Source organism: Madurella fahalii, assembly GCF_045866475.1.
Source record: "Madurella fahalii IFM 68171 DNA, scaffold_2, whole genome shotgun sequence".
Lineage (NCBI taxonomy): Eukaryota > Fungi > Ascomycota > Sordariomycetes > Sordariales > Madurella > Madurella fahalii.
Genome location: NW_027263972.1, coordinates 4,778,326 through 4,805,818, shown reverse-complemented (window position 1 = coordinate 4,805,818; position 27,493 = coordinate 4,778,326). Strand labels below are relative to the sequence as shown.

Below are 27,493 nucleotides of genomic sequence, written 5' to 3'. Positions count from 1 at the left end.
GGTTCCGCGGTTTTGGCACGGGTGGACATGGCTGCCAAATCAAGGGTCTATATGAGCTGGTCTCTGCTCGGCCGAGCCTCGTTCAGCAGCGGCCGCTATGAGAACTGGTTCGGGGATAGCGTGGTGAGAAAGCTTGGTCAGCTGCTGAGGAATCACTGATGCAAGCGGCAAAGCGCCGTCCGCCTGCCTCGGCTTCTGCACGCCCCAGAGAGGGTTGGTCCAAGTACTGCAGGCACTGGCTGCCTCCGCCGTCGCAGATCGGGCCAGTTCACGTCATGCTGAGATTGGGGGTCGGGGAACATAGAGCCGGGCTGCCAAGAGTCTCACCATCCCCCATCAACCCCTGCAAAACCAGGGGCACGGCGGCGCAGAGGACGACAACCGCTGGCGGCCAGAGAGAGAACAAGAATAGGACCGTGTAATTGCGTAACTCGAGATCGAGTTTGGGGTAGCAGCCGTGGTTGGAAGCTGCATATAGAGGTGCATTCGGCAACCCGTGCATCTACTTTTTCTGTGGTGGCAGATACGCTGCCGACGGGACGACTTTTCCCCCACGTCCTCCGCAGATATTCCCGTCGGGTGCACGACGCACGCGCAAGAGCAGACGCAGGCGCGGGAAGGATGGAGGTGAGGGGTGCTGGGATGATCGGAGCCGAAGCGCTGGAGTGGACACTCCCATCCCTGGATCTCAGCGGCCACGGGCATTTCTGTGGACTGGCTATTAATAGACGCCCCAGTCCATCCCAACCTTGGGCTTCCAAGCCTGTATGTACTGTAGTAGCGCACTTTACCCAACGATTAACGCGCAGCTGTCTGCTCTCGCTGCGCTGGCGCTGGCCTGCCTGCCAGGCGGGGTCGGCCGGGCCAGAGTCTTGTGCACTACAGTGTGTACTGTGCGGCCGAAACGAAACTGTTTACGGCGGGGACGAGATTGGATGGCGGGAGGAATTGCCGGCCCCGCTATCCCCCGGTGGGCGTTGGGTGCGACCCCCAGGGGAGAGAGGAGGGAGGGCCTGTGCTACAGGCTTTTGGACCCCGTGCCTGGTTCTGAATTGTCAGCACCTTGCAACAACCCCCCGACTTGGCTCTGGGCAGACCTGCTTTTTGCGTCCCGTGGAGATGAGTTTCCATATATGGACCTCTTAAGGCCATGTTTGGCGATAGCGATGCCCTTCGACTCCTGATGGACGGTTTGGGCAGTGATGGCCAGGTGCTCTTCAAGAGGCTTGCGATGACGTTCCAGAACACTCAAGCTGAGCCAACCAGACCCCAATTTTTCAGCCCTACCAGTGATTCGATCCATCGTTGCGTTTGGCCCTCGGCCCCCCTGCCCGCGACCGCCAACCACGTAACGCGAATTCTCAGCCGCGCCGTGACGGGGACCTCGAGGCGCCGAGCTACGCAGTAGGGCATGTATTGTACCTGCAGGAAGCCTTTTCCTCTTACACACCGCAGTCCAGCTCTGAGCTGTCACGGGGGGAATTTGCGACATGCCCCGACTGTGAACTGCGGCCATTTCCCCTTCTTGACCTTGCGCTTCGTTCTCCGTCTGTATCAGCAACAGCTAGCTATCCTCAGGCGTCGAAGATACGAGACCATGTCATAGCGCCCGAGATGGACCGCTATCCACCGAGGCCACGGCCACCAGTCCCTCTCCGTTCGGCCACATCATCCAGCGCCCTCAGCAGGATTTCAACCGTGTCCGACTTTACGGACCTTGACAGCTTCCAGGATGACCTCACCGGTATCCCAGCGCAAACACAACCTTATCTCGTATCGCATCTGTCGGGCGATGATGGCCAAGCTCGCTTCGGCACCGAGCCAGACCAAGGCCACATCTACCCCAGCGCGCAGTCCGGCTGGGTCCCCTTTACCAGTCACTCGGGCAGCGGTTATTCACCGGTGACAGCTAGGGAGGATGCGTTGCTTTACCAGAAGCAAAGCCGGGGTTACGCCCACAGGCCCCATGAAGTGATCCCCGAAGAGGAGGGCATCGACCTTGGGCTGGTTGGCTCGGCTGCCTCGTCAGGGCCCGAAGAGACGAAGAACCCGAGCGTTCGCGTGTCTTCTGTTCCAGCATTCGACCTCTCCAGCGTCCTGGGCCCCACCACCAAGGCCGACGAGGCGTTTATGAGAACACTGCAAGAGCAGGAGGCGCAAGGGAAGCTGACGGGCGGCCTAGGACTCGGTATCAGAACCGACATGACGGTGACCGAGTCTGCGCTGTTGGCGGCCAGCCCAGTGTCTGAACGGCCGCGAAGCCACTCCTTTTCGCGGGCTAGCCGGCGCCTCAGTCGGACCGAGACGGTAAAACGACTGGGCCAAAGCGAGGCAAACAAACGAGGCGAGGTCATCGAGGTTGTCATGGACGAGGATATCCCTTCTCACTCCAAGGTCGATCTCAGTCTTGTCGCGGGACACGATACGGCAGAGCCACTGCAGTTCGTCATGAGACAGACGACATTCCCGACCAAGAAAACCACGGCTGAAGTTTTCTACCCGCAGCCAAACTGGAAGCCGTTCTCGATGAGATGGCCCTACCTACTCTTGTTGATTATTCTATCCCTGGGGCTCGGCGCTGGCGTGGAGGCGCTATATCAATCTTCCACTCGGAACCCGCTGGTCAGATTCATATCGCCTTCGCAGATCCCCGCGGCCGAATACTTCGCCATCAAATTCCTTCCCATGATGGTTGCCGTTTCGTATGGTGTGCTGTGGCAGATCACCAACTTTGAGGTCATGCGTCTTGAGGCCTTTTACCAGATGTCAAAGGACGGCGGCGCCCTAGCGGCGGAGTCGATCAATGTCGACTACCTCACCCAGTTCAACCTCTTTCGACCGTTTCGGGCACTCTATTGCAAGCACTACGCCGTGGCTGTCTCGTCAGTCGCCAGCCTGCTCGCAAATACACTGGTGCCGACACTTAGCGCCGCCAGTATCATCCTCTCTCCCGACCGGGAGACCCGCTTGAAGTTCCCCAACGCGGAAAAAAGCATCCTCATCCACCACGTATGGTCCCGTCTCTTGACGACTCTCTTCTGCGTCATTGCGTTCCTCGGATGCATACTATTCTACCAGCTCCAGACCCGGCGGTCCGGCCTGCTCGCCGACGTAAAAGGCATCGCCGGCCTCGCCTCGATGGCCACGGTCAGCCACATCCTCATGGACTTCAAAGACATGGACGTGGCCACGCACCAGGACATCCACCACCGGCTCAAGGACCACCGCTACGTGCTCCGCAACTCGTCCCTCGCCCCGGACGATCTCCACCCGCCCTCGAAGCAGGAGCGGGACAGGTACACCAAGAACCACCTCTCGGCCAACCCGCAGCCGCTCATGCTCCGCTCGGCCGGCGTCTTCCCCTTCGTCGGCGCCATCGCCCTCTTCACCGCCCTCCTCCCCGTCGTGCTCTTCACCCAGGCCACGGTGCTCGCCGATCGCGCCCCCTGGCTCATCACGGCCGTCGCCGTCATCATCAAGCTCAGCTGGGGCGCCCTCGAGACCGACGTCCGCCTCATGGAGCCCTACTACATCCTCTCGCGACGGCACGCCCCGCCCAAGACGCTCACGCTCGACTACACGGCCATGCCGTTCGGGTGGGTCGCCGTCCGGGGCTTGCTCAACAGGCACTGGCTGGTGTTCTTCGTCGGGTTTGGGACGGTGCTGGCCGAGATCTTGACCGTGCTGGTGACGTCGCTGGCGACGGTGGAAGGGAGGGTGTTTGCCGCGCTGATACACGACCCGGGCGCGCATGCGGATAGCGATAACGATGACGATGGCGCCGGACTCAGCGGCGGCGGGATGGGGGATGCCGCCCCCATGATCAATTCCGGGCAGGAGACGGTGCCCAGCTTCTGGCTGTCGCTGACCGTGGCCCTGCTGATCCTCGTGTACATGGGCGTGGTGGCGTGCGTGGTGTACCTCAAGAGGAGGCAGGTGTTCCTGCCGCGCCAGCCCAACACCATTGCCAGCGTGCTGGCGTACATCCATCAGAGCAAGATGCTCTATGGGTTCGTGGGGACGGCGAAGCTCGGCAGGGCCGAGATGCTGAGGAAGCTGGAGGGGATGGGCAAGACGTATGGCCTGGGGTGGTTCCAAGGGCGGGACGGGCAGAGCCATTGTGGTGTGGATGAGGAGGAGCTGTTGAGTGGCTTCAGGCTGGGCTATGACTACTCGCGAGCGACGAAGCCGTGGGAGGAAACGGAGGTGAATTGGTTGTGATGGGTTGTGGTGGGGTTTCTTTTCCCAAGTCTGTGCATGGCGATGGTTGGTTGGTTGGTGCATTTGACGGCGTCGCTGGTACTAGTAATAGCTATCCTTGCTGTTGATCGGTTATGGCTGTAACTTGAACGATACCTGTTACTGTAATTCGTGTTGGACATAGTCTCGTCGTCCTTTTCTCCGTCTAGAATCATGACGACTTAAGTATTCACCTGCGTACCTAACTACTTGGGGAATGCATATATCCATCCTTCAGCACCACCGTCCACAGTCGGCTCCCACTTTTAGTTTCGATACACTGTCATTTTTACAATGTAAATTAGTATCCCGTGAAAACTCCTCCCCCCCAAAGAACAAACTTTGTTGCGGCCCCAAATCATACCAAGGGGCTCTCCTAGTGACGAAACTAGGGCTGGAGCGGCTTCAGTGTGACCGAGCCTTTCCTAGGCTCTCTTCGGCATCATCGTACGCCAAGGTTTGTGCGACTATTGGGAAGGATGAATTGGATGATATGTGTTACCTTGTGCAGTTAAAAGTTGCTAACCCTGGGTAGTAACTGGCTGTGGCACTGCACTGGGAGATGGGATGAGGGCGGATTAACAAGACAGCAGGTCCGGTGTTTGTTGGTGCACCTTCAGCCTCCGTATCTCTGGTCGGGTACTTTGCATATATAGAAAGGTGGAGTCTCAGGCTCAGTAGGTTTGACAGCGCCGGGCACGGCGTTACAGATTTTGTTTATCTTTTGTATACAAACACGATTTAATGCCTGTAAAAGACGGGACGTGAAAGTTGTCCTAAACGACAGCCCGGGGGAATCAAATGTTTCTAACATTTCCCTCGTGAAGTAGGAATCGGTATTGTTACTATTATTGTCATCTCCATTCTTCGAGTACATTTTCTTTTTGTATCTCGTTCTTCACTCTTTTCTTTTTATTGACTTGCGATGATTATCGCCAAGGGAGGTGTAGGGGTTAGGGTTTTGTGTAGGAAGGCCAGGAAGAAGACAGCTCCTGCAGTCCGAAAACAAGTCCGAAACACGTCCTGAAAACACACCTTCTCGATGACAAGAGCTGGAAGAGCGTACCGCTGAATAGCTGCTGTGTCCATGTTTTTCCGTACCTTTCTTATTTATGGGGCTTCCCTGACGTTGCTTCTCATTCCTCGACGTCCGAGCCTGGAGTCCGATGCAGGCGGCGCGTGGATCATTCCGCGGATGACAGCTTGCATGTGTTAATCAAAACTGGCCGAAGCGTATTTTGCGGTGTCAATTGTCAGCTGGGCTTTGTTTTGAGATGGCGTTGCCGGCCGTGTCATACCACGAACGAGGCGCGCTGGCAGTGTCTTTGGCTTTGTTCCACGCAGCTGACCCGGCAGCCTCTGTTAAATGTAGTTTTTGGCAAGAGACCGGCGACGGCGCTCTGAATTGCGAGCCGAAGCAGATCGGCACAAATGCGAACGGATCCGGCACGCACCATAGCCTCCGTTTCCACAGCAAAGCGAGCATCTTGAAGAGCGGCAAAAGGTGGGTCCGGCGTGTGCTCGTCCGGCGACGGCCCACGCGGAGTAACAGAATAATGATGCAGGTCATCGCCGGAGGCGGATGTCGATTGGACACGGCCAAAAGCCACGCAGCGTTGCCCTCGGTGAATGTCTACACTATGTATGCAAGAAGTGGCCCTAACTATTGTATTGTACGGGGCAACAAATAAACAACCCACATGCGCTGATCGCTGATCGCTGGTCGCCGATCGCTACTCTTGCGTCAAAATCTAAAACCTGGCGCAGCATGGGCCGCGAGTCGTTCTGGAGACGACAATTGGGCTGTGGAACCGCAGAGAGTGACGTTCGGGTGCTGGACACAGCGGGGGGGGAGGGACGGGGTTTCATTGCTTAACATTGGCCAAAGGGGGCTGTGCAGCCCGTCTCATTACCGGCCGGTATTATTCGACAGCTGCTGGACGCGAAGGGGAAACATGTGCTGTCGCAGAGCCCTGCGTCGCAGAGCGCCAAACGAAGGTTGCCGCCGGATTGCAAAACGGTTCGCACCCGGTGTGGGTGTGGTACTTGACCGTCTTGGTTTTTGAAACGTGAAAGCTTCTCGGGGGGACGGGAACGATCGAATATGGAACTCGCCGGCTCAGTGGATGGAAAACTTGGGCAGCGGCGGGGCAGAGGACCGGAGAGTCGCATAATAAGTATGCGCCACCCCTGAGTCCTTTTTCCCCTTTCAGAGACGACGGGATTAGGTTAGAGAGCGGCGGAACAGTCGGAGAAACGCGTATTGCGCAACTTGGCTGCTTGGCTGTCACCGTCTTCCGTAGAGCCAAGATGGCCAATTCCACAAACCATGGAGACCCTCGAAACCCAGTTCACTTCTCTGCACGAGATCTAACTATGATTTCATGAAGGCCTTTCGTCTCGAGGTGCTCCGCTTTGGCTTCCGGTCACCTACCATGGTAGACATGGCAGGAAAGGTGCCGTTGTTTGTCTGAGAGACTGCAGCATGGATCGCGCGATAGAGCAGTACCTTGGACTCCTTGCGGACGGCACGCACATCCAAGGTCCAATCCTAGCCCGCCGATCTCATCTCCCAGCCCGCACTATCTAGCGTTATCCTGCCAGGGCCTAGAATTGGCGTCCCCCCCCTGGCCGGTGGCTGCCATCCACTTCATGTTTCCAAACCCCGTATCTCCCTGTTTTTGTCGCTCATTACGCACCCTCGCTCAGTCAACCCAGACGCACCACCCTCCGAGGCGCCCTCCGTTCTTTCGCTCTTTTCCAACTCTTATAGTTCACCTCGTCACCAATTGCGCGGTTGCAGTTCATGCTTGCAGAGCTGGTTCTTTCTCACCATCCCTTGTGAGCAACGGCGGATTGAGTGTCGGCAGACTTCCCTCGCTTCGTGTTCCCTGCCAACGACTCTCGAGCCGCCGACCACCAAAGACACCTGGTGCCCCCCCCCTCCCGTGCTGATTCCATTTTGCCTCCCCATTCAATTCGACAACAACAGCGCCTCGTTTTGCTGTTCGTATTTGAACATCGGCGTCCAGCCTCACTTTCTGTAGGCACGAGACGGTTCATCCCGATCGACCAGAGTGGCCGACGAGCCAGCGTCCAATCTGGCCATCTTCAGCCGCCGACTTCACGCAGCCTCTTCCGGGAGAGCGATAGCACATCCAAGTTCTCGATATTGAACTTCTCCAGCAGTTCTGGAAAGATGCGGTGGTCTTTATCGAGGCCGCTCGCGGCAGTGGCGTCGCTCGCCGCCCTCGCCTCGCCTGTGCTCGCTGAGCCGATCCTCCAGTCCCACTCGTTGAACTCTTGCCAGGAGAACTCGGGGTTTACTGCTAGTTTGTTCAAGGTCGTCTTCACACCAAACAACAACACAGCCAACGTCGACATTGTTGCCGTCTCGTCGGTCGAGGGCAACGTCATCTTCGATGTCATGATCTCGGCGTACGGACACGAATTCATTAGGAGGACGGTGAGCCCGTGTGACGCCGGCCTGGCCGGCCTGTGTCCCATGACGGCCGGCAAGATTCCGCTCAACTTCAACCTGGTCGTCGGAGCAGACGCCATCAGCCAGATCCCTTCCATCGCGTACAACTTCCCCGATCTGGACGCCACCGTCAGGGTCTTCATCAACAGGACGGACGGGCCCGAAGCGGGCACGAGCGTGGCCTGTGTCGAAGCCGACATTTCCAACGGCAAGACTGTGGATCTTCTTGGCGTCAAGTGGGCCACGGCCATCGTTGCCGGCCTGGCCTTGGTGTCTTCGGCGATTGTGTCCGGTCTGGGCCACCAGAACGCGGCCGCGCACGTCGCTGCGAACGCGCTCTCGCTCTTTGGTTACTTCCAGGCCCAGGCCATGCTGGGCCTCACCGCGGTCCCTCTCCCGCCCGTTGTCATGTCGTGGACTCAGGATTTCCAGTGGAGCATGGGCATCATCCGCCTCGAGTTCATGCAGGATATCGTCACTTGGTACCAGCGCGCCACCGGCGGCAACCCGTCGACCATTTTCGACTCCCTCACGACCGTCTCGGTTCAGGTTGAGAAGCGTGCCATTGAGTTTGCCGACGCCAGTGTAGGCCTGGCGCGTCGCTCTCTCGCCATGATGCCCACCCGCATCGTCGAACCCATTTCAAACGTGATGAAGCGCGATTTGTTCAAGCGCGCCAACATCCAAACAAGCTCCGGGAGCTACATCGTGTTCGGCATCCAGCGTGTGGCGTTCCGCGCCGGCATTGAGACGACGAACCTCTTCATGACGGGCCTCATCTTCTTCTGCCTCCTCGTAATCCTCACCACGATTTGCGTGGCTGGTTTCAAGGGCTTCTGCGAGACGGCGGTGAAGAAGAAGTGGATGCCCAACGACAGATTCCTCGAGTTCCGCAACGGCTGGCTCACGGTTCTCAAGGGCATTCTGTTCCGACTGACCCTGATCGGATTCCCCCAGATGACCATCCTTTGCCTGTGGGAGTTTACCCAAAACGACTCGCCCGCCCTGGTCGTCCTGGCCATCTTCTTCCTCTTTGGCATGACCATCACGCTAGGATGGGCCGCGTCCAAGGTCATCAGGATTGCGCGCCGCTCCGTTACCATGCACCAGAACCCTGCCTACATCCTCTTCTCGGATCCCCAGGCCCTGAACAAGTGGGGTTTCCTCTATGTCCAGTTCCGCGCCTCTGCCTATTACTTTATCGTCCCGGTCCTGGGCTACACCCTGGTCAAGGCCATGTTTGTTGCCTTTAGCCAAGGAAACGGGACTGTGCAGGCCATCGGCTTCATCCTGATAGAAGCTGCCGCCCTGATCGCTGCCAGTGTGCTGCGCCCGTGGATGGACAAGAAGACCAACTCGTTCAACATCGCCATCTGCGCCATGAACTTTGTCAACTCCATCTTCCTCATGATCTTCACCGAGGTCTTCAACCAGCCGCCGCTCGTCACTGGTGTTGTCGGTGTCGTCCTCTGGATCGCCAACGCCTCGTTTGCTCTGGTGTTGTTGCTCATGCTCATTGTCACCACCGTGATTGTCTTCTTCCGCGACAACCCGGATGGCCGCTACCAGTTCATGGCCGACGACAGAACCTCGTTCATGAAGTCGCAGACGCATCTCACGACGACGACGGAGCTGGACGCCCTTGCCGCCACCGCGCGCGGTGACAAATCCGGGTTCAAGGGCGGCCTGGATCTCGACGACGATGCCGAGTCGATAACATCCGACTCGCTGCGCCGCCAGACGGAGCGTCTTGCTATGCCCTCGGGCGGCACCTCGGTTTCCGGCTATGGTAGCCGGCCACGGACTCCAGCGGACCCGGTGATGCCGCTGTTCCCCGTCGACGGGCCGCGTAGCCCCCCGAGATACAACGACGTAGGTTCCGTACGGTCACCAAGTCCGTTTGGCAACCCGGGGATGTCGCCTTCGTTCCGGGCACAGAACAATGCTAGGTAGGCGCCACTTTGGAAGATTCCCCCTTTGAAAATGTGACTCCGCTAACATGTCTCAGCCCGTGGCAACGTGGCGCTGGCTACGACCATTAATGGATGCCCTGGGAGACGTCATAATCCGGGCTTCCTTCTCGGTGCATCTTACCGTCATGATAATGGGGCAACGGCGTTTTGCGTGTTTTTGCAACTTTGTTTTTATGACGCATCCAGCCAAAAGGGGGGCGCTCTTGGCTGGATTTGGAGCCATGGCATATGGCATACGTAGGCTGTGCTATGCGACGAGGGGGAAACGTCAGGTTAGTGGACGTTATCCACCCGCCCGGGGGGGAGAAGATACCCTTACCCGCCATCTCCCCGCCCGTTGGGAAGAATGGCGGCCGTGTCGTGTTAGATACACGCGTAACTACCCATCTACCTAACCTACATACCACCACCTCAACTTTCCTTTCGTCCTTTCTTTTATTCGTCGGAGGCAGGCAGGCAGGCATGAAAAGGCGTCATTTTTGGGGGGGGTAACAGATATTACCCGAATGGGAGGGAAAGGTGGTTTGGATTCTTTTGTTCTTCATTTCGGGCCTCTCATTTCAAAGGTCAGCTCCTGCTCGTTCCCCTTGGACATAAGCACTGCTCTACATACTAGTGTATATAAACAGGAGGACGCGAGGGGAGAGGAAACAGCTGGGCTGAGAACTAAATACTATTGGGACGACCGGGTCGCTTTTGGGGGGGGACGCCCCCATATGTGTGGTTTGGAATGAGCTGGGTTTGTCTGGGGCTTGGAGATGCTAGTTAATTTGAGTTGCCTTGTTTGACGCCCGCTGGTGCCTTGAAGCGAGTGTGAATCGTTGATGAGTGATGGGTGGTGAGCGAGTGGGCGTGGAGAGGTGGAAAAGGCTTGTTAATGTGTGTTGGTGCTAGTTGAGTGTTGGTATTGCTTGAAGGTAAGTCCTGATTCTTGTTGTGCACCTGCTCTTTGCGGACGTAGAATACGCGTCTGTCTGCTCCGATGAATATTGCTAGATAATAAAGGCTTCAGGGGCAGGATTCTACTTGCAGGTTGATAGTCGTAGTGGAAGAGAACCTACTCTGGGGTGGCAAGACAGGATGCTAAGGGTAAACTCTGCGTCTGGATTCCGCCTCCGGAAACCATACGGCCTCAATCTTGAGAGTCCAAATGGACTTCCTAGCAGGAGAAGAGGGGTTATCTGTCATTGCCCTGACAGTATAGCCCAGCGCTGGCAATTCCGAAATGCTGGTGACACCATGGCGCCCAGCTAGGCACCAGCATGACCTACTTAGGCTATTATGGTGTCTAGCTGGGCGTCATTATGTTACCAGTAGATGTGCCATTGCCAGGGCTGGGCGATACGGCCAGAGCATGGCAACATCATGACCAAGATACCCCTGCCCCGACTAGGTTCTTTGACATTGACGGTGAGTTGTCTCTGGTGAGTGTTACAGCATGAGTCGATCACCTTGTCCGATTAGGCTCCATTACAGTCTGACAGCTCAAAAATAAAATCTTCTCACCACTACGAAACGAATCGTCAACAACCAAGGTTGGGTAGGTCTACAAAAGAGTGTAATCGGCTCAGACAGGCAACACTGAGGACAACTTCAACCACGCCCATCCAACTCCATCCTCTCTCCAAACACGGTCCCAACCACCAGAACCAACACCATACAACCACAGATCCACGAGAAGGAGATAGAAGCAAAGAAGAAGAAGAAGGGGCAAGGAAAAAAAAAAAAAGAAAAAAAAAGAAAAAAAGAAATCCCATAAAGAACTAACTCGCAAAAATCCTCAGAAGCTGCCCCCTTTACCACCACCACCGCCGCCGCCGCCGCCGCCACCAACGCCCACCCCCTCCAGCTCCCCGCTCAGCTTACTCACGTCGCCGCCCGCGGCCTGCACCATCCTCGCCAGCCGGTCGCGGAACTCGCGCTGCCGCTCGGCCGCCTCCTTCTCGCGCCGCGCCTTGGTCTTGCTGCTCCCCGACGGCGCCACGCCCGTCATCAGCAGCGTCCGGTCCTGCGGGGTGTAGTTGACGAAGCCGTCGCCCGACGCCCCCGAGGGCCCGCTGGTGACGGTGGCAGCGGTGGCGCTGCTGGTTGGTTTTCTGGAGTGGTGGTTGTGGGGCGTTGCGGTGGTGGCGGTTGTGGAGGCGGAGGAAGGGGTGCGGTGTTGTTTCCTAGCGGAGGAGGAGGAGGAAGTGGTGGTGAGGGTGGATAGGCTGCCGTGGCTGTGGTGGTGGTGGAGGGAGGTGGTGGAGGAGGAGGCGGAGATGGTGGTGCGGCGGCCGGTCCAGCTGCGGCGTTTGCGGATCGCGTTCGCGGTTGGGTCGGAGGGGGTCGTTTGGGTGAGGGTTTGCATCGAGGCGCTGCGGCGGTGCAAACGGCCTCTTGAGGGCCCCGGGGTGGTTGGGCTGGGAGGGACGGGATCGGTGGCGCCCCGTGTGGCGCCACTTGCGGCGCGTGTCTTGCGCGGGGAGAGGCCGGCGCCGTCGGGGTTGTAGTGTTGGTGCCGGGCTCCGGAGGACGGGGCGCGCGGCTTGGGCCGCCGGTGGTAGTGGTCGGCGCGGGTCGGTCTGTCGCTGTGCAGGACGGCCGACGTCGCCGTCCGCGGCTGCGGCATGTGAATCATGAGGCCGCTCGTGGCGAGGCTGCAGCCCTCGGTACCTGGCGGTGCAGGGTACTCGAAACCTTGTTGAGTCTGCTCGAGTTGGATGGCAAGGTTGAGGGACGCGCTGCGGGCGTTAGCGGCGGCCGGGTAGGATAAGGGTAGGGGTACCGGGGGCGGATCCGTGTCCATTGCGTCGGCGGAGGGGTCCCACCAGCCGTTGGCGGCGACGCCCCCGTTGATGACGGGAAAGTAAGCGCCCGGCGCGGTTGATGTCCAGAGCGGCTTGTTATTGGGCGTAGACAGAGGTAGATGCCAGGCCGGCATACCGTCCAGGAGAGGTGTCTGCAGCGGCGTGTGAGGCATGCTGCCGCTGAGCTGAAACGGTGGCACAAACTGTCCACTCGGGAGGTCATCCTGCAGGAAAGGATCCTCGGGGAAGCCATTGACAAAGCCTGCGCTGCCATTGAGGTTACTGCCAGCAACTGGTCGGTTTGAGGGGCCGGGCACGGCATTCGCGAGCGGCGGGGACAGGGGCAGCGGCTTGGAGAGATCTGAGTTGGGTTGCTGTGGTCGCGTCTTGACAGGTTCCATTTGCGCCGTTGACATGATAGGCGCCTGAAAAGAAGCTTGCGAGTCCGGTTCCAGCTTGGCCTCTAGCTGCTGCCGCTTACCGTGCAACATCGCCGTCTTGTTGCGAATCCTAGCGCAGAACTCCTGTAGCCGACCGGCCTTGCGAGGGCTGGGAGACTGCGAAGGAGGTGAGGCGGGCACAGACGCAGATGGGTGCGGTATCTGAACGCGCGGCGAGCGCATCGTTAACCCCTCGAGCTTCAGCAGCTCCGAGTCCGAAATAGATCCTCCACCACTACGTGCCTCTCCGAGGACGGTTGCGGATGGACCCCCATCTAGGTCGATTTCCGGGTTGCCGTATCCCGCCATGTTTTGTGTTCCTGGATAGAGAGGGCGCTGCCCAGGCCGTGGTCGGGGAAAGCTCGCGGCCGACAATGTCGGAGGTGCATTCCAGCTAGCAGAGCTACCGCTGCTGTTTGTGATCCCCGTGCGAAGCAGGCCGCCTTGCGGGTTAGTTACGGCTCCAACTACCCGTCCGGCCCCATCGGCGAGTGGCAGGTGGCTAACCGACGGCTGTGGCGAGGTTGTCACCTCGGAAGCGCCGCACAACTGGCCGAGGCCGCTGCCTCCTCCTCCCGGTGATTCCGAGTCCGAGCCACCAAGCTCCACGTATTGATCAAAGAAATCCGTCGACCCCGGCTCGCTCGGTGGGTCTTGCCAGCAAAAAGTGCTGTTTTCTTTGTTTCCAGGGAGGAGCAGGCCGCCAGTCGTGAAAGTCACACGCTCGACGCCAGCCATTGTTAGGCCCTGAGTCTTCGCAGTGACTTAGTGTAGTAGATTTCCTTGCCGGGCTCTGCTGCTGGGATGTGGTACGTGTGTGAGAGAGTTGTGAGTTGTTCCAGGATGCCATGATGTTCAGCGGGGTCGCCGCAGGGGTTTGGTGTAAGAGTCGAGTGGAAAGTCAACAAACCACTCGGTCTGCCATAGCAACGGATGATATGGAGAGGAAAAGCGGAGGGAGAAGGGGGGGGGGGGGGGGGGGGGGGGGGGGGGGATGAAACTCCCAAGACAATATGTAGACTGAGGCCTCATCCATGCATGCACCCCTGGCCGGCCGAGGAATGAGTGGAATGGGTGGGTTGCCTTGAGCGATCTTGCATTCCGGACGCTCATGGTGATCCTAGGAGCTCGAGTCTAGCCACCAGTGCTAGACTCCCCAGGCGGCGTTACTCGGTCATGACGCGGCGGAGAGCTCTGCGTGAGCTACGTAACCCACAAAGAAGCAGCTGTATCCTTTGTCGCCTCGAGCCTAGTGGGGGGTTCGGGCAAGCTCGGTGTCGAGCACAAAGAAGCGGGCGGAGTATTGGAATGCTGAGAGTCCCCAACGGTGTGGGCGCAATTACCGTCAGCCCGGTTCACTCCGGCACAATAACAACGGTCCTCCCCTTCTGTAGTTGGGAAGGGATGCGTACAGCGAGTCTCGTGTGAAGTTGTCCCGTAACGTCATGTGATAATGCAGTCCTCGGAAACCTCCATAGGTTGGATATGGATACTTACCTCACACCAAAGGCGTCAGTCGATTTGCATCGTCGTCCAAGGTGTTTCTGGGGGAGATGCGGGAGTAACGCAACCGGTATAGACAAAACGAAAAATAAGATGGTCAAAAACTGGTGAGGTGATGACACCTCGTCGTATGCGATTCCGTATCCAAAGTCTAAGCGCCTGTCTCGTACATAGATGAAGAGCCTTTTCTATGTGTCCCAGCCGATAACATGAGAACAAGACAACCTCCCGAAAAAAAAAAAAAAGGCTTTGCCGGATGACCCGTGCTGACTGGGCTAACAACAACCTTCCGTTGCCCATTCTAAAACGTTTGGTATCTTGTCGTGCAACGAATTTCCCTTGCTACCTGAAAACCGTAAAGCTCCTCAAAATACGCAGCCGGTATCGTTGCTTGTCCGCCCGCTGACCCCGGGGCTAATTCCATGCTTAAACTCCTTTTGAACTCCTCAAAATGGCCACGGAGACGAAATGTTCCCAAGTGGCAATAGCCGGATAGAATGGTGGGGTATATAATACGCGCCTTCACAAAACGACAAAACAGAATGTACAAAGCAAAAGAAGCTCCATTATGGCGGTGGAGCAGGCCCGGGCTGAGATGCCGACGGCACCGAGGCCGGTATGACGGGTGAAGGGGCGACTGATGTTGCGGCCGAGGACGTGGTGCTTCCGTGTCTATTCTTTGCCCTCTTGCGCATCCTGGGGCGGCTCCGTACAACGTTGGTGCAGCGCAGCGCGGCATCGGCCGACAGGCGGTACCGCAGCGAGATACCGCCGACGGTGTGCTTTCTGATTCCTCCAGGCCCGATTGCGGCCCGCAGCGGAATGCCGCCGTCGACCAGACCAAGCTCCTCTCTCAAGACGTCGGTCATTCCTTCGTCCTCGTCGTCGTCCGGCTCCAATCCGCAGTTCGCCATGGTGCGGTCCGGGTCGGGTTCAATAAATGGTGGTTGGATGGTCCGTGTCGGCCTCGCCGTCGGAGCCGATGACGACGACGGTGTTGATATTGCTGGCGTTGGTGGAGGTTCCGCGCGCACGCTGCACTGCGTCTCACTTGCGATCATGTCCTCCACGCGAGGGTCGACCAGACGTGTGCTGGCGTAGCCGCCACAGAGATAGCCGCTTGGCCGTCGTCGTGGGTACTTGACATCCAGCCGCCCTTCATCTGGCTTGTTGACATAGGACTCATCAACCTCGATTGGCACGCTCGCCTCGGTCACTGAAAGCAGCCATGGGGTGATGTGACTGGCCAAATGAGAAGGCGCACTGTGCTGCTGCGGTTGGCCACCGGCCTCGGGCTCGGTCCACTCCCGGAAGCTGGGTAGTTCTGAAACATTTCGCAACGCTGCCGGTGACGGCAGCGATAACGGCTGTGATTGCGTCTGCAGCTGGTCGTGCTTTTGGCGGTCCAATTGCAGGTTCTGCTTGCTCAGCTTACGGGCCAATCTCTCGACGGCCCGTGTCGGAGACGACTTGCCCGGGGGGTCGGGTGACGGTGTGCCGGCTGGCGAGGGCGAAGGCTGCACCGTTTGGGACGCATCTTGGGCTCGTCCCTGGTCCTGGTGTTGGTGCTGGTGTTGGTGTTGGTGTTGGCCGTGTTGCAGTTCCTCGTTGGGTTGCGGTACTGGTACCGGCGCTTGTTGCCCATCTGCGGTTCGCCGCGGTTGCACTGGGACCTCGTCGCCGGTGCTTTCCCATGCCGCGGCGCCTGCCTGGGTCCCACAGGCAAAGCGCCCGTACATGGTGGATTGAAGCCGTGTCTAAACACGGTGAAACCGAGGAGGACGGTGGTTGAGCCGCATAACGTGTTAATGAAGACCCGAGTGTTTTCGTGCGGCCCTTGCGCCTTTGCCGACCTCGACGAGCCAGCGTCGATTAGCCGGCGAATGGGGGAATCGGAGGGTCGGGGAAGTGAATGGACGTCGCACGCGATGCGGGCCGTCGTTGATCACATATATCTCGCTTCCGCAAACACGGAAAAGAAAAAAATAACCCCCAAAAAAAGTGATAAAAGCCGATGGTGAGTCCAGGCCGTCGACGTGGCTCGCCAGCAGCAGAGCAAGCCTCTCAAATCGCGTCTTTTGATGAGCAGAAGCAAAAATTCACCAGGAAATGGCGCCGTCAGATTGCAGCAAAGCCACTGCTCGCAAAGCCAACAGCGCACAGAGGGCGCACCAAGACGCCCTAGTCTAGGTCGAGCAGAAGTCTCAGTCTTGGGTGTCAGGTGCTGCCGAGCTATTCCTCCAACTTGGGCCATGGGGCGGGGACGAACCGCTGGGCAGGATCCTGCCCCCAGAGCGCTTGGTGGACCCGTTGGGGAATCGCACTGTCCGAGCGCCTGGAAACCGGCCGTGAGTTGGCTGCGGGCAGACCTGCGGGTGACCCAAGCCCTCGGGGAGACGGTGGCAGCGTATCTTTTCTTTTACCTTTTTTTTTTTTTTTTGTTAAATATTTTTTTTATCCTCATTCCTTCTTTTTTCGCCCCAAAGCACCATCAATACCAAGCAAGCCGGCGCGAGTTTGGGCTACAGCTATTGTGACTGAGTTAGGCAGAAGGCAGCCCCGCGGGAGACCGGAAGCGTCACGCACCAAGTGTTTGCCGGAGAGACAGACATGGTCTGCACCTTCATCAGTCGCTTTGTTGCTGGCTCTTTGTGTTATCATGGAACTGGAAAGCGGCTCGACAGCTGACAGACCAATCGATAAAGCTCGGCTCGCATTTGTCAGAGTGTCAATGCCAGATTCAAAGGAAGGCCCCCATTACCGACGGTTTTCGGGGTGCCGCAGCGTTGTGCGTCCAGGGTGAGTCGTGGAGTGTAGTGTAGATGCTGATCCTTGGCATCGTGCCTTAACGGTCTGTCCAATGGCCGCTAGCGTGCGTTTGGCGCCGCACGACAGTGGTGGCACTGTGACCATTCCACCGTCCCGGGACCCTGGTTAGTTACCAGTTCCGGCAGGCAGGCAGGGGCCGGCCTCGACGCTGGTGGGGCTGCTTCCCCTCGAACCGAAGTTAGCGCTCGTCCGTCAGCAACTCCTCCTCCTCCTCCGCGTCCCGCGTAAAGTGAGATTGCGTTCATGAGACCTTCCCCCTATTCCTTGCTCAGCCGAGTCGGAGGCTTCCTAGCTAGTGCACCTAGTAAGCTTAGTATTGTAGGAGTGCCATGGCCCGATGTTCGGGAGCAGAATCCAGGCGGCGAGCTGCGTTGCGGACGCTAGCTGATTGATGACAAGCTTCACTTCTTATCCAGGAGGCTGGCTCGCTGCCAAGTACTGCTGGCTGCAGCAACGTCTCGGCATTACGCGGCGCATTCACAATTGTTTGCTTCCCTGTATGTATTGTACAGTACATACCTGCACCAGATGGCGCGGTACGCACCAGCTCTACACATACTTGTATAACTTTGCCGATCCCGTTGTCTCAAGTTGTTTGCATGCACCGGGTTCCCGGGGCTTATGTTTCATCCCAACGATACTTCAAATCCCCGCCGGCTCCCCCATTAACCCAGAGCCTTGGGTCCAAGAAAGAGTGTTGGGTCGCGGCCTCTGCGTTGCGCTCTCCCAATCGGCGCCGTCCCGTGGCCCGGACAGCGGACCCCATGCATCCACTGCAATTGGGCGGCATGTCTACGCTCGAGGTTTGGGAGGCATAAGGCAGCACAATGGAAGCCGGTCGGGGTCTTTGTACTGTACACTATGTATACCCTAGTGCGTTGTTGGCCTCTCCGATGGCGGGACCCCGCATCAAGCAGACAGCAGCACATAGGCATCACAGATCTCGGTTCCAGCGACAGACGATCAAGGCTGCCACGTGTTGCCTTCATCCGCGTGCAAAACCTGCTACGAACTATTTTCGATAGCCGAAATGCCGAACAGCAGATCTTGCGCCAAAGCAAGCGGCTTCCGTTCAGGCCGCTGTTGCCGCCAGAGCGGAACAGCGCTTGCGAGCGCCAGAGGAACTTCAGCCACCAAGCCACAACATTCGATGCCATGCGACATCGGCCCGAAGTGCGATTTTTGGGGGCTGCGCGCTTGTGGTCACTTCGAATTCTGGCTTGCATTCACGCCGTGTTTGCCGTGCCTATCCCCCCGACCGGCAAGGCTGCGCAAATGAAGCAAACCAAAGCCGAGCTGATCTACCCCTGCGTATAGATGAGCCAAGGAGGTTGCTAGCCGGTTCCGAGAACTTGACCGCGCGGAAAGAAAGGACTAGAAGAAAGCCAGGAGAGCGGTGCTTCAGTCCAAGGCACCTGTGAAGATTGCGCTTCCCGCAATTTCCGGCAAACGGAGTGAGCCGTTACCCCCAGAAGTCTACAGGTAGTACAAATGTTTATTAGTAGCGAAGGGTATCGCATAGACTACCTTACCCAGCCCGATTTCTGAAGTGCGATTGAAGGGCGATATATATACACTGAAGAACAATACCTTATCGCGACACGTCAGCCAATATTTCAAAAAATAAAGAGGGCTAAGGTAAAAAGGAACTTCTGTTTATTGTGAGTAAATCTGAAGTGGTTTTCGGGTTTGATGGCGGATTTCGAAGTCGATTGAAAGCAGTTGAAAATGGCGCCTGTAGTGCACGGGCCAGGACGTATGACGGATAACGCGGGACCGTCCAGCTCGGCTTTGGCGACCCATTTTCGACGAACGCTACTCGATTTCAAGTCACAACTCGGCAGATCACGACGTCGGGATTCAGAGATGGCTTCCTTACGCTCCTCAGCTGTGCAATACTTTACGCCAGCCAATGTTCGCGCTCTGTTTGTCAAGGTCACTCCAGCACCGGCCAATCTTACCGAACGCCGAGCTGTCCTTCGAGCGCTAAGGCAGTACGCCGACATCGAGGTCTTCAAGAAGCTACATGTCAGCGCTCACCCTTCCCCCCGCCTCAGGTCCAACAGCTGGGCGCAATTCTAAAGACAAGTATATAGGATCCTTCTTCCTTTATATCGGTTGCCACAAGCCACCCGTCAGCTCTCGGCATAATTGCAAAAAGCCCTCTCCAGTTTGACTATAGACCCGAGCATGACCACGCACCCGCAAGGTCGGCAAAGAAACCGAATGCAAATAAGACATTCACCGTTACGATCTTCGCGGAGCCCGACTACAAACACAAGACACACATCAAAGAATCCCCACTCTATGGCCGGTGGCCGCAGGAGGAGAGCTTGTTCCACGAGACCTCGTTCGCAAGGGGCGCGTTGCGTTTAGCTGTGCCCCGGGACATGGCCTGGGAGGGGCTTTCGGACTGGGAAACAGGTGGCCAGCTCGAAGGTCCCGAGACTCACACATCTCTTCTCTCCCGTAAAAAGGACTTTGCGGAGGCCCGCTTGCTCCGCAAAAAGAACAGGAGCACATTCAGAAGTTTAACCGAGCTCTACAGTGCCAGGCATGGAACGAACAAGGGGCCTGTAGAAGGAGAGCAGTCCGGGGGAGGAAGGTAGTCAGAGAAGAAGAAACACGACTGGGAGGAGGAGAGGCCGCCGAGGCCGCCGAGGTGACAGAAAACACCAGCCGCGGACTCGGCCTAGCTTTTGATCCAACCTGCCATCTACAACATCACGAGCACATCGTCTCTTAGAGCACGAAGAGTTGAGCGCTCATGCGGCATACGCCGCTCACGGCTCGGATCCCATTGGCGGTATCATAGCTATTATCGTGGCTGTGTCGGGTCGTCTGCATTCGACAGGGCAATCGCGGATGCGGGACGCGCGGCAGGCGCAAAGCCCCGCTCTCTATGTCTGCTTCGGGTCCGCCTCGTGAGCGCAGAACATTCGATGCCGCTCGGTCCAGCCATACTATGCTGATGAAAGTGTTGTCTGGCTAGCATGGTGGTGGGGTAATAGAGTGGGTGGGTTGAGGCTGGCATCGTTAGGCACTAGAGGTCTAACATGCACCAGGGCTCGACTCGGGACTTAATGCACCGCGCAAGACATACTGACAGGACCAGCAACCCCATTGCTATATTGATAGCCGATAGGATGTTCGCGGTGGCTCGTGAGCCTTAGCAACAGTCAAAAAAAGGTCCAGCCGGATTGGTCTTGGCTACCTTATTTAAACCTGCCAAACGGAGAATCAGTCGCCAGACTTGTTTGCAGGTAGCCAAACACACGGCGCCCAAAAAAACAGGGCACGGGGTGGCTCCCAACAGCCCCCGCGAATCGATAACGCCAAGCCTCAACACAGCATCTCGGGAATGCAACCACAGCATACGTCATGACCGCCAATCGACTGCCGGGGGGCCAAGAACAAGCTGCGGACGCTGCAGTTGCTGTGGTTGGCCCACGCAAGTACACATCGGTGTTGGCTACGCGGTGATAGACCTTGACAAGCCGTCGGCGCCGCTGCCGAGAAGGTCGCGGCGCTGTGGGCAGGTTTCTGCTTACGCGCACCCAGAGAACCAAGCCCCGGCAATGTGAGACACCCTTGCAGCGGGACGATCGTGGCAGGGGGGCGTGGATGACGTTGACGTTTGCTGCATCTCGTGTCTTGTCTTGGTGTTGCGATGCGCCAGGAAAGCTGGCAGGTTGGATGGCTCTTCCTTCGTAGCACTCGGGGACCGTCATGTCATTTTCGTCCCATAGGGTTACTCCATAGGCAGTCATTCTTTATATACCCTCCAGTGTCCCCGTGTCGCCCGACGCGCTGCATCTCACCCGTGCTCTTCCAGCTCGGCATATTATCTACCACAGGCCATCCGTTGCTGTTGATACAACCCCCCCCCCCCCCCAAATATCTCTCAAAAAAGTCGAGTTGGTCGTGAAGGCCACACAGCGAAACAACCATGGCCCTTACCGGCTTCTTCCACCACATCGGCACCTTCTTACTCTTCTCGGCTACCGTGCTGTTAATCATCACTTGCATCTCCTCCCCCGTCGTCAACGACATCTCCCTACTCACGGTCGAGCTCGGAGGCGATGCAGCAGAAGACCATTCCACAGTCACCTTTGGCACGTTTGGCTACTGCATAAACAATGTTGACGGCCGGTATGCCCGTTGCCCGCCCTCTTCCATACCAGAACTTTATCACACAAACCAAAACTGACATGCCGCCCCTCCCACCCACACACAGAGACTTCTGCAGCCCTTCCCAACTGGGCTACTCCCCGGCCGAGGTGATGCTCCTTGCTGACGGCGGGGCGACCGAGTTCTCGGACTACGCCGAGGCGACGACGCGCTCGCTGACGGAGAGCATGGTCCTGCACCCGATCGCGTGCGGCCTCAACTTCATCGCCTTCATGCTCGCCCTCGGCGCCGGCACCGTGGGCTCCCTGCTGGCCAGCCTGGTGGCGCTCGTCGCCTTCCTGACCACGGCCGTGGCCACCATCATCGACTTTGTGCTCTTCAGCGTGGTCGGCTCCAACGTGCTGGACAACGGCACCGGCGCCAACGCCTACTACGGCGCCGGGGCCTGGACCATCCTGGTCAGCGCCATCTGCTCGCTTGTCGGGGCGGTGGTGGTGTTCTTTACTTGGTGAGTGCCTTACCTGCGGATTTCACCCCCGTCTTGACCCCCCCTGCGTATTTTGAATGGTTTAGAGAGGTATGAACATGTGGGGGCTAACATTGCCGATCTAGCTGCTCTGCGAGGCTGCACCGGCGGAGGGGTATTGCGACCAAGGGAGACCTGGGCCCTTCGCCGCCGAGAAGGCGGAGGTGGTACTAAAAGAGTGGAGGGGATCTAGAAGGTTGGTGGGCTGATTCGTTTGATTGTGATGGGGGATTATAACGGGGGATTGTAGTGGGCTGAGTATGATACCAATTGTGTTGGCTGAGTTGAGCGGTGGCGAACGTCTGAATGAACCCATACCCCTATGCCGGCTGATCGCACGGCTTCCCTAATAAGTTTATTTTTCTAGCTCGTATCTATAGAAAAGCTCTTTGCCAGCTTTTGAATCAGTTCTCGTAAAGGTCAGTCCGCAGGAACTGAGGGCGCTGCTTGATGTAACACTCGTGACCGCTCTCTCCACGTTGCGTTTTTATGTGCCAGGAATCAAGGATTCCGAAGGCAGGGCACTTATACAATGCTCCATGGCCGTATGCTTCTCAAGCAAAAGGAAACTGTACTAGGCAAAATCCGCTCCCTGAGCAAAAGCCACATAGTCCACCAACCACCGTGTATCCAAAGAGTGCGGTCAAGTTGGAAAAATATATGTAGAAACATATCAAGGAGGTTCTCCGGTGGCATAAATTGGTAGCGGATTGACTGTGATGTTGGTGTAGTGTATAACCCATTTTGCTTTGGAGTCATGTGTGATGAATTGAATAATTGATCAATATCGAAGAAGTTTCTTTTCTTTTTTTTTTCCTTTTTTTTCTTCTTCTTCATTTCCCATATTACCCTGCGCGGGCGCGCTTTCACGTCGAGGAAGAGGCGGAGTGTTGCGGGTCTGGTAGCCGACTGAGCTTGAATTTCAATTGATATCTTTGAGCATGGCAGTGAGTGGGTGGAATGAATCCTAGTTACGTCAAGTCCTTTTTTGAGATGCGGATTGCTGGTAGCAAGATTTGGCTCATATTGTTCGTGGTTCGGATTTGACACGGTATGAAAATGATGTTAGTGTGATATGATGAGGAAGTGAGATGTAAATTATAGCTGGAAATCTCCGGATATTAATCAATTAACGGACCACGCTCGCTGTGCCTCAGGTTCCCCGATGAACAATACGCTGCCGTACGTCAGTCTGGTCTTTAGAGCACTACATAGTAAGCAAGGGGGCTTTTTGAGATATCTATTGCTGACTAGGTGCCTAGGTCCGCTGACAATGACAATCATGGTAGACGAATAGCAGTGGATGAATCATGAATCCACCCTCTTCCCAATTCTCACATGAATCTGGCCGAACAATTTCCATCTGCATCCAGCAAACAATAGCTAGCGGATGACGAGGTTCCTAAAATACTATCTACCTATCTGCGCATATCTCCACGAACCGCTACAATGCGCTCTTCCTTCCTCGCCGAGCTCGGACGGCGCAACCGGCACAACCTCCGCACGCTCGGGGAAAGCCCCGCCGCCGAGATCTCGGGCGCCCTCGGCGATCTGGGGACGCTGCTCCCGCTCATGATTGCCCTCGCCTTGCAGGGCTCAATCGACTTGGCCTCAACATTGGTATTCTCTGGACTGTTTAACATAATCACCGGCGTTGTATTTGGCATTCCACTGCCGGTGCAGCCTATGAAGGTGCCGTACCCCGATTCTTCGTCCCGTTATCGACTCATAACTATCACTCCAAAATACTGACTTATTATCACCATGAAAAACAGGCCATCGCCTCCTCCGCCCTAACCTCCCACACCCCTCTTCCCATCGTCACCGCCTCGGGCGCCCTCGTCTCCCTCGCCGTCCTCTTCCTCTCCCTCACGGGCCTGATCCGCCTCCTCAACCGCTTTATCCCTCGCCAAATTATCAAGGGCATCCAGCTTGGCGCCGGTCTCCGCCTGATAATTTCCGCAGGCACCACGTTGATCCTCCCGCTCCCCTGGCTCCCCCCGCCGCTTCTTGACAACCGCCTCTTCACCATCCCCATCTTTCTCCTCCTCTTCCTCACCCATCGCCGCATCCCTTTCCCTTTCGCCCTCGCCCTCTTCCTCCTCGGCCTGTCCACCTCCGCCCTCTCCACCACCACCACCACCGATCCCGCAACCCCGTCACTATCCCCCTACCGCCCGTCGCTCACGGCGCCGGCGTTCACCTCGCCGCTCGCGCTCGCCGCCGCGCTCGCCCAGCTCCCGCTGACGACGCTCAACTCGGTGCTCGCGGCGTCGGCGTTGGCCGCCGACCTGCTCTCCTCGCCCCCCGCGCTCCCCGCGGCGGAGGCGGCGGCGCCACTACCGCCGCCACCGCCCACCGTCACGCAGCTGGGCGTCTCGGTCGGGCTGATGAACCTGGCGTCGTGCGCGTTCGGCGCCATGCCCGTGTGCCACGGCGCGGGCGGGCTGGCGGCGCAGCACTGCTTCGGGGCGCGCAGCGGGGCCAGCGTGGTGCTGCTCGGCGCGGCGAAGCTGGTGGTGGGGCTGGCGTTCGGGGATACGGTGCTCGGGGTGCTGCGGGGGTTTCCGGCCGGGCTGTTGGGGGTTATGGTCCTCGCGGCTGGGCTGGAGCTCGCGAGGGCCGGGGCTGGACCGTCCGGGGAGGATGGCGGCGGGCGCGAGACGCAGGAGGGGTGGACGGTCATGATGGTTACGGCGGCGGGGATTCTGGCGTTCAAGAACGATGCGGTTGGGTTTCTGGCCGGCGTGGGCTGTCACCTGAGTTACAAGGCGGCGGGATGGGTAGAAGGCAGGCGGGGGGACGCTCGCGAGGGAAGCGGGGTGGGGGAGTCTGGAGAGAGGAGGGCGTTGCTACGATAGGTGTGCTAAGAGGTAGTGGTCGGGATCTGGGTATGAATAATAATTGTTTGTAGAAGCGAATAACGTGAGTTGTACAATACAGCTTGTCTAATAAATGCCCTCCATATCTATACATGTAATGCTTGGGTATCCTCTGAAATGATCTTGCGATCCGTCTTTTGTAACACAATAGCTCCCTTAAACCACGCTACCCGCCGCAATGGGTGGCTTCTTGCGGAGTCTTCTAAACCGCGCCAGCAAGCCACTCAAACCTCCCTTCTTCTTGTTCCTCTTCTTGAACCTCTTCTCCAACCCTCCCCTCACCGTCTCTTCATGATCACTCCGTATCCGCTGCAACAGCCAATAATTGTACACGTAAAACAGCAACGAACTCAATCCGAGAATCGTCGCCTGGATGATCACGGCAATGTAAGCCTGCGTGCTCCACTCCCCGAGCTGCTGCGTATACACGCCCGTAACCGTGGCGATCATGCCAGCCAGCGCGTTCAGAACCAGCGGCAAGTACAGCTTATTCAACAGCCACACATAGTTGCGCCGCCACCGCAGGGCGAACCACACCGAGCCGAGCGTCCCGATACCGATGAAGGAAAAGCCGATCCCCATGGCTACCGTGTTGGCGTACGTGAGGACGAACCTGTCGACTCCCCCTCCTGCTCCCTCCGGCCTCGGCTTAATGCCGGTGAAGGAGCCCGGGGCGATGACGAAGCCGGCTAGCAGGATCCACGCGAAGACGGGCGCGAGTATGTTGTGCATGCGCGGAATCCTGTCGAGCGAGAGGAGCATATTCATGTACGGCGTCTGCGCGAATCTGCCTCCGCCGCCATAATGGTTGCCGCCGCCGTAGTACCCGCCATTCCCGGCCGCCGTGCTCCTCCTCCAGGCAAACTCCGAGTCCTGGCGGATGGGCTTGGAGAAGTCGGTGTTTTGCCGCCTCACGGGATTCAGCGGCTTTGTGGAGCTTGCTGAGCTGTCGGAGAGGTTGGAATCTAGCGAATTGGAATGGCTGTGGTTTGGCCCCGGATACGAGGGGCCTGGTCTCGGGGGGCTAGCGACACGGGGGGGGCTGGTAACGCGCGGAGGGCTGGTAACACGCGGAGGACTGGTAACTCGCGGAGGACTGGCAACTCGCGCGGAAGCTTCTTCGCTAGGGGGCGTCTGCCCGGACGGCCTGGGAGGACTAGTGACCCGGGGAGGTGTCCGGCTTGTAGTCTGCTCCTGAGGTGGGAAGTCCGTAGCATTGGGTCTGTAAGTTGCAGAGTCTGAGCGCGCCCCGTTGCCTAGTTGTGAGGGTACATTCGGGGGCGATGACCGTAGAGGGTTTATGCCCACATGAATGCGAGGGATTGAATCGGTAGACGCGCCCGTCTGCGCTGGCGGCCTCGGAGGCGACGATCCCAGAGGATTTGGATTGGCTGGTGTCCGTGGAAACAGACCGACTGCACCGTTCTGATGATGGGCATTTGGTGGGGACGTTCCGGCACGGGGTCGATTGCGATGTATCGAATCCCGTTGGTCTAAGATGATGGGAACGTCTGTCTGACCCGTATCTGTCTCTGCTGGACTCACTGGAAACGGGCTAGTGGCTGTACCGGCTGGTGAAGGCTCGGTAGCTAAGCTTTCTAACCGCGATGGCGCCAAGAACCCTTGGCTCCCTATCAGAGTGGTTTTGCGCTGTGGCCGGTTTGCAGGAGTTGGGACTGGGAAAGACGGCGCCGGTCCTGGCTGCTCAGGAAAAGAATCTTGCCCTTCCTTCTGAGTGATACCTGCGTGTAATGCATCATGGGCGAGTTGTTGCTCAGAACGGGACGAAGCGGCAACGGACGGGCCGGACCGGGTACTGCTGGGTGCTCTTGGGCGAAGCGGTGCGGGGGCCAGCGGTTGGGAAGATGGAACAAAGCCACCGGAGCTGGAGGCAGAGGGGACGTGAACCGACGCCTCAGTGCGGAGAACTGGCTCTGTGGTGTCTACCACATCGTTGCTATTTTTCCGGGCTGGAGGCCGTGGGAACGAAAAACTAGCTACTGGAGGCGTAGCGGCCTTCTTCCCTTGCTGAGGGTTCGGAGCCGGGTCAAGAGATGGAGCCCTGCTTCCCGGCCCACGTCCTGAGGCGGTTTGGCGAACGCTCCCTCGCCCAGACACTCCCCTCGTTTTCAAGGGCTGCACATGCGGTGCGCCATCTGGCTGAGTGGTAGTCTTCGATCGACGTGTGGGCCGTTCTGAGGGTAGTTGTGCTTCGGAGAGCCGGCTGGCTTCTTGCCTGCGGCCGCTCTGAGCGGATGGTAAGGACGTCGTCTCTGCAGAAACGGGCTTTAGCGGTAAAGGCCATGCGGACTCTGCAGATGGCTGGCCGTTACTGTCGGGCGCACGCCTAGAAGGCCGCGTCGGTGGAATTGCCGATGAACTCATGGCAGGGGCTGATTTGCTGCTCGCCGAGGTCGACCTAACAACCGATGTGCAGGAGACAAGATTCACGGGCAGATGCCCTGAAGTAAATAGGCCTTGACTGAGACGTTCGAGGGCAATGGGCAGCAACAGACGCGAAGCAGAGACGGTTCCAGAATGCTACACGGGGAGGACGGCGGCCATGGCGGGCAGATAGTCATTTCGATGGATTTGGAAATTATCGAAACACAACGCCGGCCCAATATGTGGGCGTTTTGCCCTTTTCTATAGCCTAGCTCATGGCCAGGCCAGAATTATGTCTTCTAAAGCTGCCATAAG

At 57.8% G+C, this 27,493-nt stretch overlaps 7 protein-coding genes across 7 annotated transcripts; 4 read left to right on the top strand and 3 right to left on the bottom strand.

The window, feature by feature from the left end:
- Positions 1 to 1,614: 1,614 nt before the first annotated feature.
- Positions 1,615 to 4,221, top strand: MFIFM68171_04155 (Spray; the record flags this gene model as incomplete). The annotated part of the gene is made up of 1 exon (XM_071059575.1): positions 1,615 to 4,221. The coding sequence occupies one exon, from the start codon at positions 1,615 to 1,617 to the stop codon at positions 4,219 to 4,221; it is 2,607 nt and encodes an 868-aa protein (XP_070915676.1).
- A 3,217-nt stretch (positions 4,222 to 7,438) lies between these two features.
- On the top strand, positions 7,439 to 9,762 carry FLC3_1 (Putative flavin carrier protein 3; the record flags this gene model as incomplete). Its single annotated transcript, XM_071059574.1, has 2 exons — positions 7,439 to 9,669; positions 9,729 to 9,762. 2 exons carry the CDS (start codon positions 7,439 to 7,441, stop codon positions 9,760 to 9,762), a joined length of 2,265 nt encoding a protein of 754 aa, XP_070915675.1.
- Positions 9,763 to 11,473: 1,711 nt separating this feature from the next.
- On the bottom strand, positions 11,474 to 13,660 carry MFIFM68171_04153 (Regulatory protein wetA; the record flags this gene model as incomplete). Its single annotated transcript, XM_071059573.1, has 1 exon — positions 11,474 to 13,660. One exon carries the CDS (start codon positions 13,658 to 13,660, stop codon positions 11,474 to 11,476), a length of 2,187 nt encoding a protein of 728 aa, XP_070915674.1.
- Positions 13,661 to 14,991: 1,331 nt separating this feature from the next.
- Positions 14,992 to 16,164, bottom strand: MFIFM68171_04152 (uncharacterized protein; the record flags this gene model as incomplete). The annotated part of the gene is made up of 1 exon (XM_071059572.1): positions 14,992 to 16,164. One exon carries the CDS (start codon positions 16,162 to 16,164, stop codon positions 14,992 to 14,994), a length of 1,173 nt encoding a protein of 390 aa, XP_070915673.1.
- Positions 16,165 to 21,203: 5,039 nt separating this feature from the next.
- Positions 21,204 to 22,085, top strand: MFIFM68171_04151 (Actin cortical patch SUR7/pH-response regulator pali; the record flags this gene model as incomplete). The annotated part of the gene is made up of 3 exons (XM_071059571.1): positions 21,204 to 21,406; positions 21,492 to 21,893; positions 21,998 to 22,085. 3 exons carry the CDS (start codon positions 21,204 to 21,206, stop codon positions 22,083 to 22,085), a joined length of 693 nt encoding a protein of 230 aa, XP_070915672.1.
- A 1,275-nt stretch (positions 22,086 to 23,360) lies between these two features.
- MFIFM68171_04150 (Molybdate transporter 1) lies at positions 23,361 to 24,772 on the top strand (the record flags this gene model as incomplete). Its single annotated transcript, XM_071059570.1, has 2 exons — positions 23,361 to 23,603; positions 23,687 to 24,772. The coding sequence occupies 2 exons, from the start codon at positions 23,361 to 23,363 to the stop codon at positions 24,770 to 24,772; spliced, it is 1,329 nt and encodes a 442-aa protein (XP_070915671.1).
- A 177-nt stretch (positions 24,773 to 24,949) lies between these two features.
- MFIFM68171_04149 (uncharacterized protein) lies at positions 24,950 to 26,232 on the bottom strand (the record flags this gene model as incomplete). The annotated part of the gene is made up of 2 exons (XM_071059569.1): positions 24,950 to 26,015; positions 26,102 to 26,232. 2 exons carry the CDS (start codon positions 26,230 to 26,232, stop codon positions 24,950 to 24,952), a joined length of 1,197 nt encoding a protein of 398 aa, XP_070915670.1.
- Between the last annotated feature and the right edge of the window lie 1,261 nt (positions 26,233 to 27,493).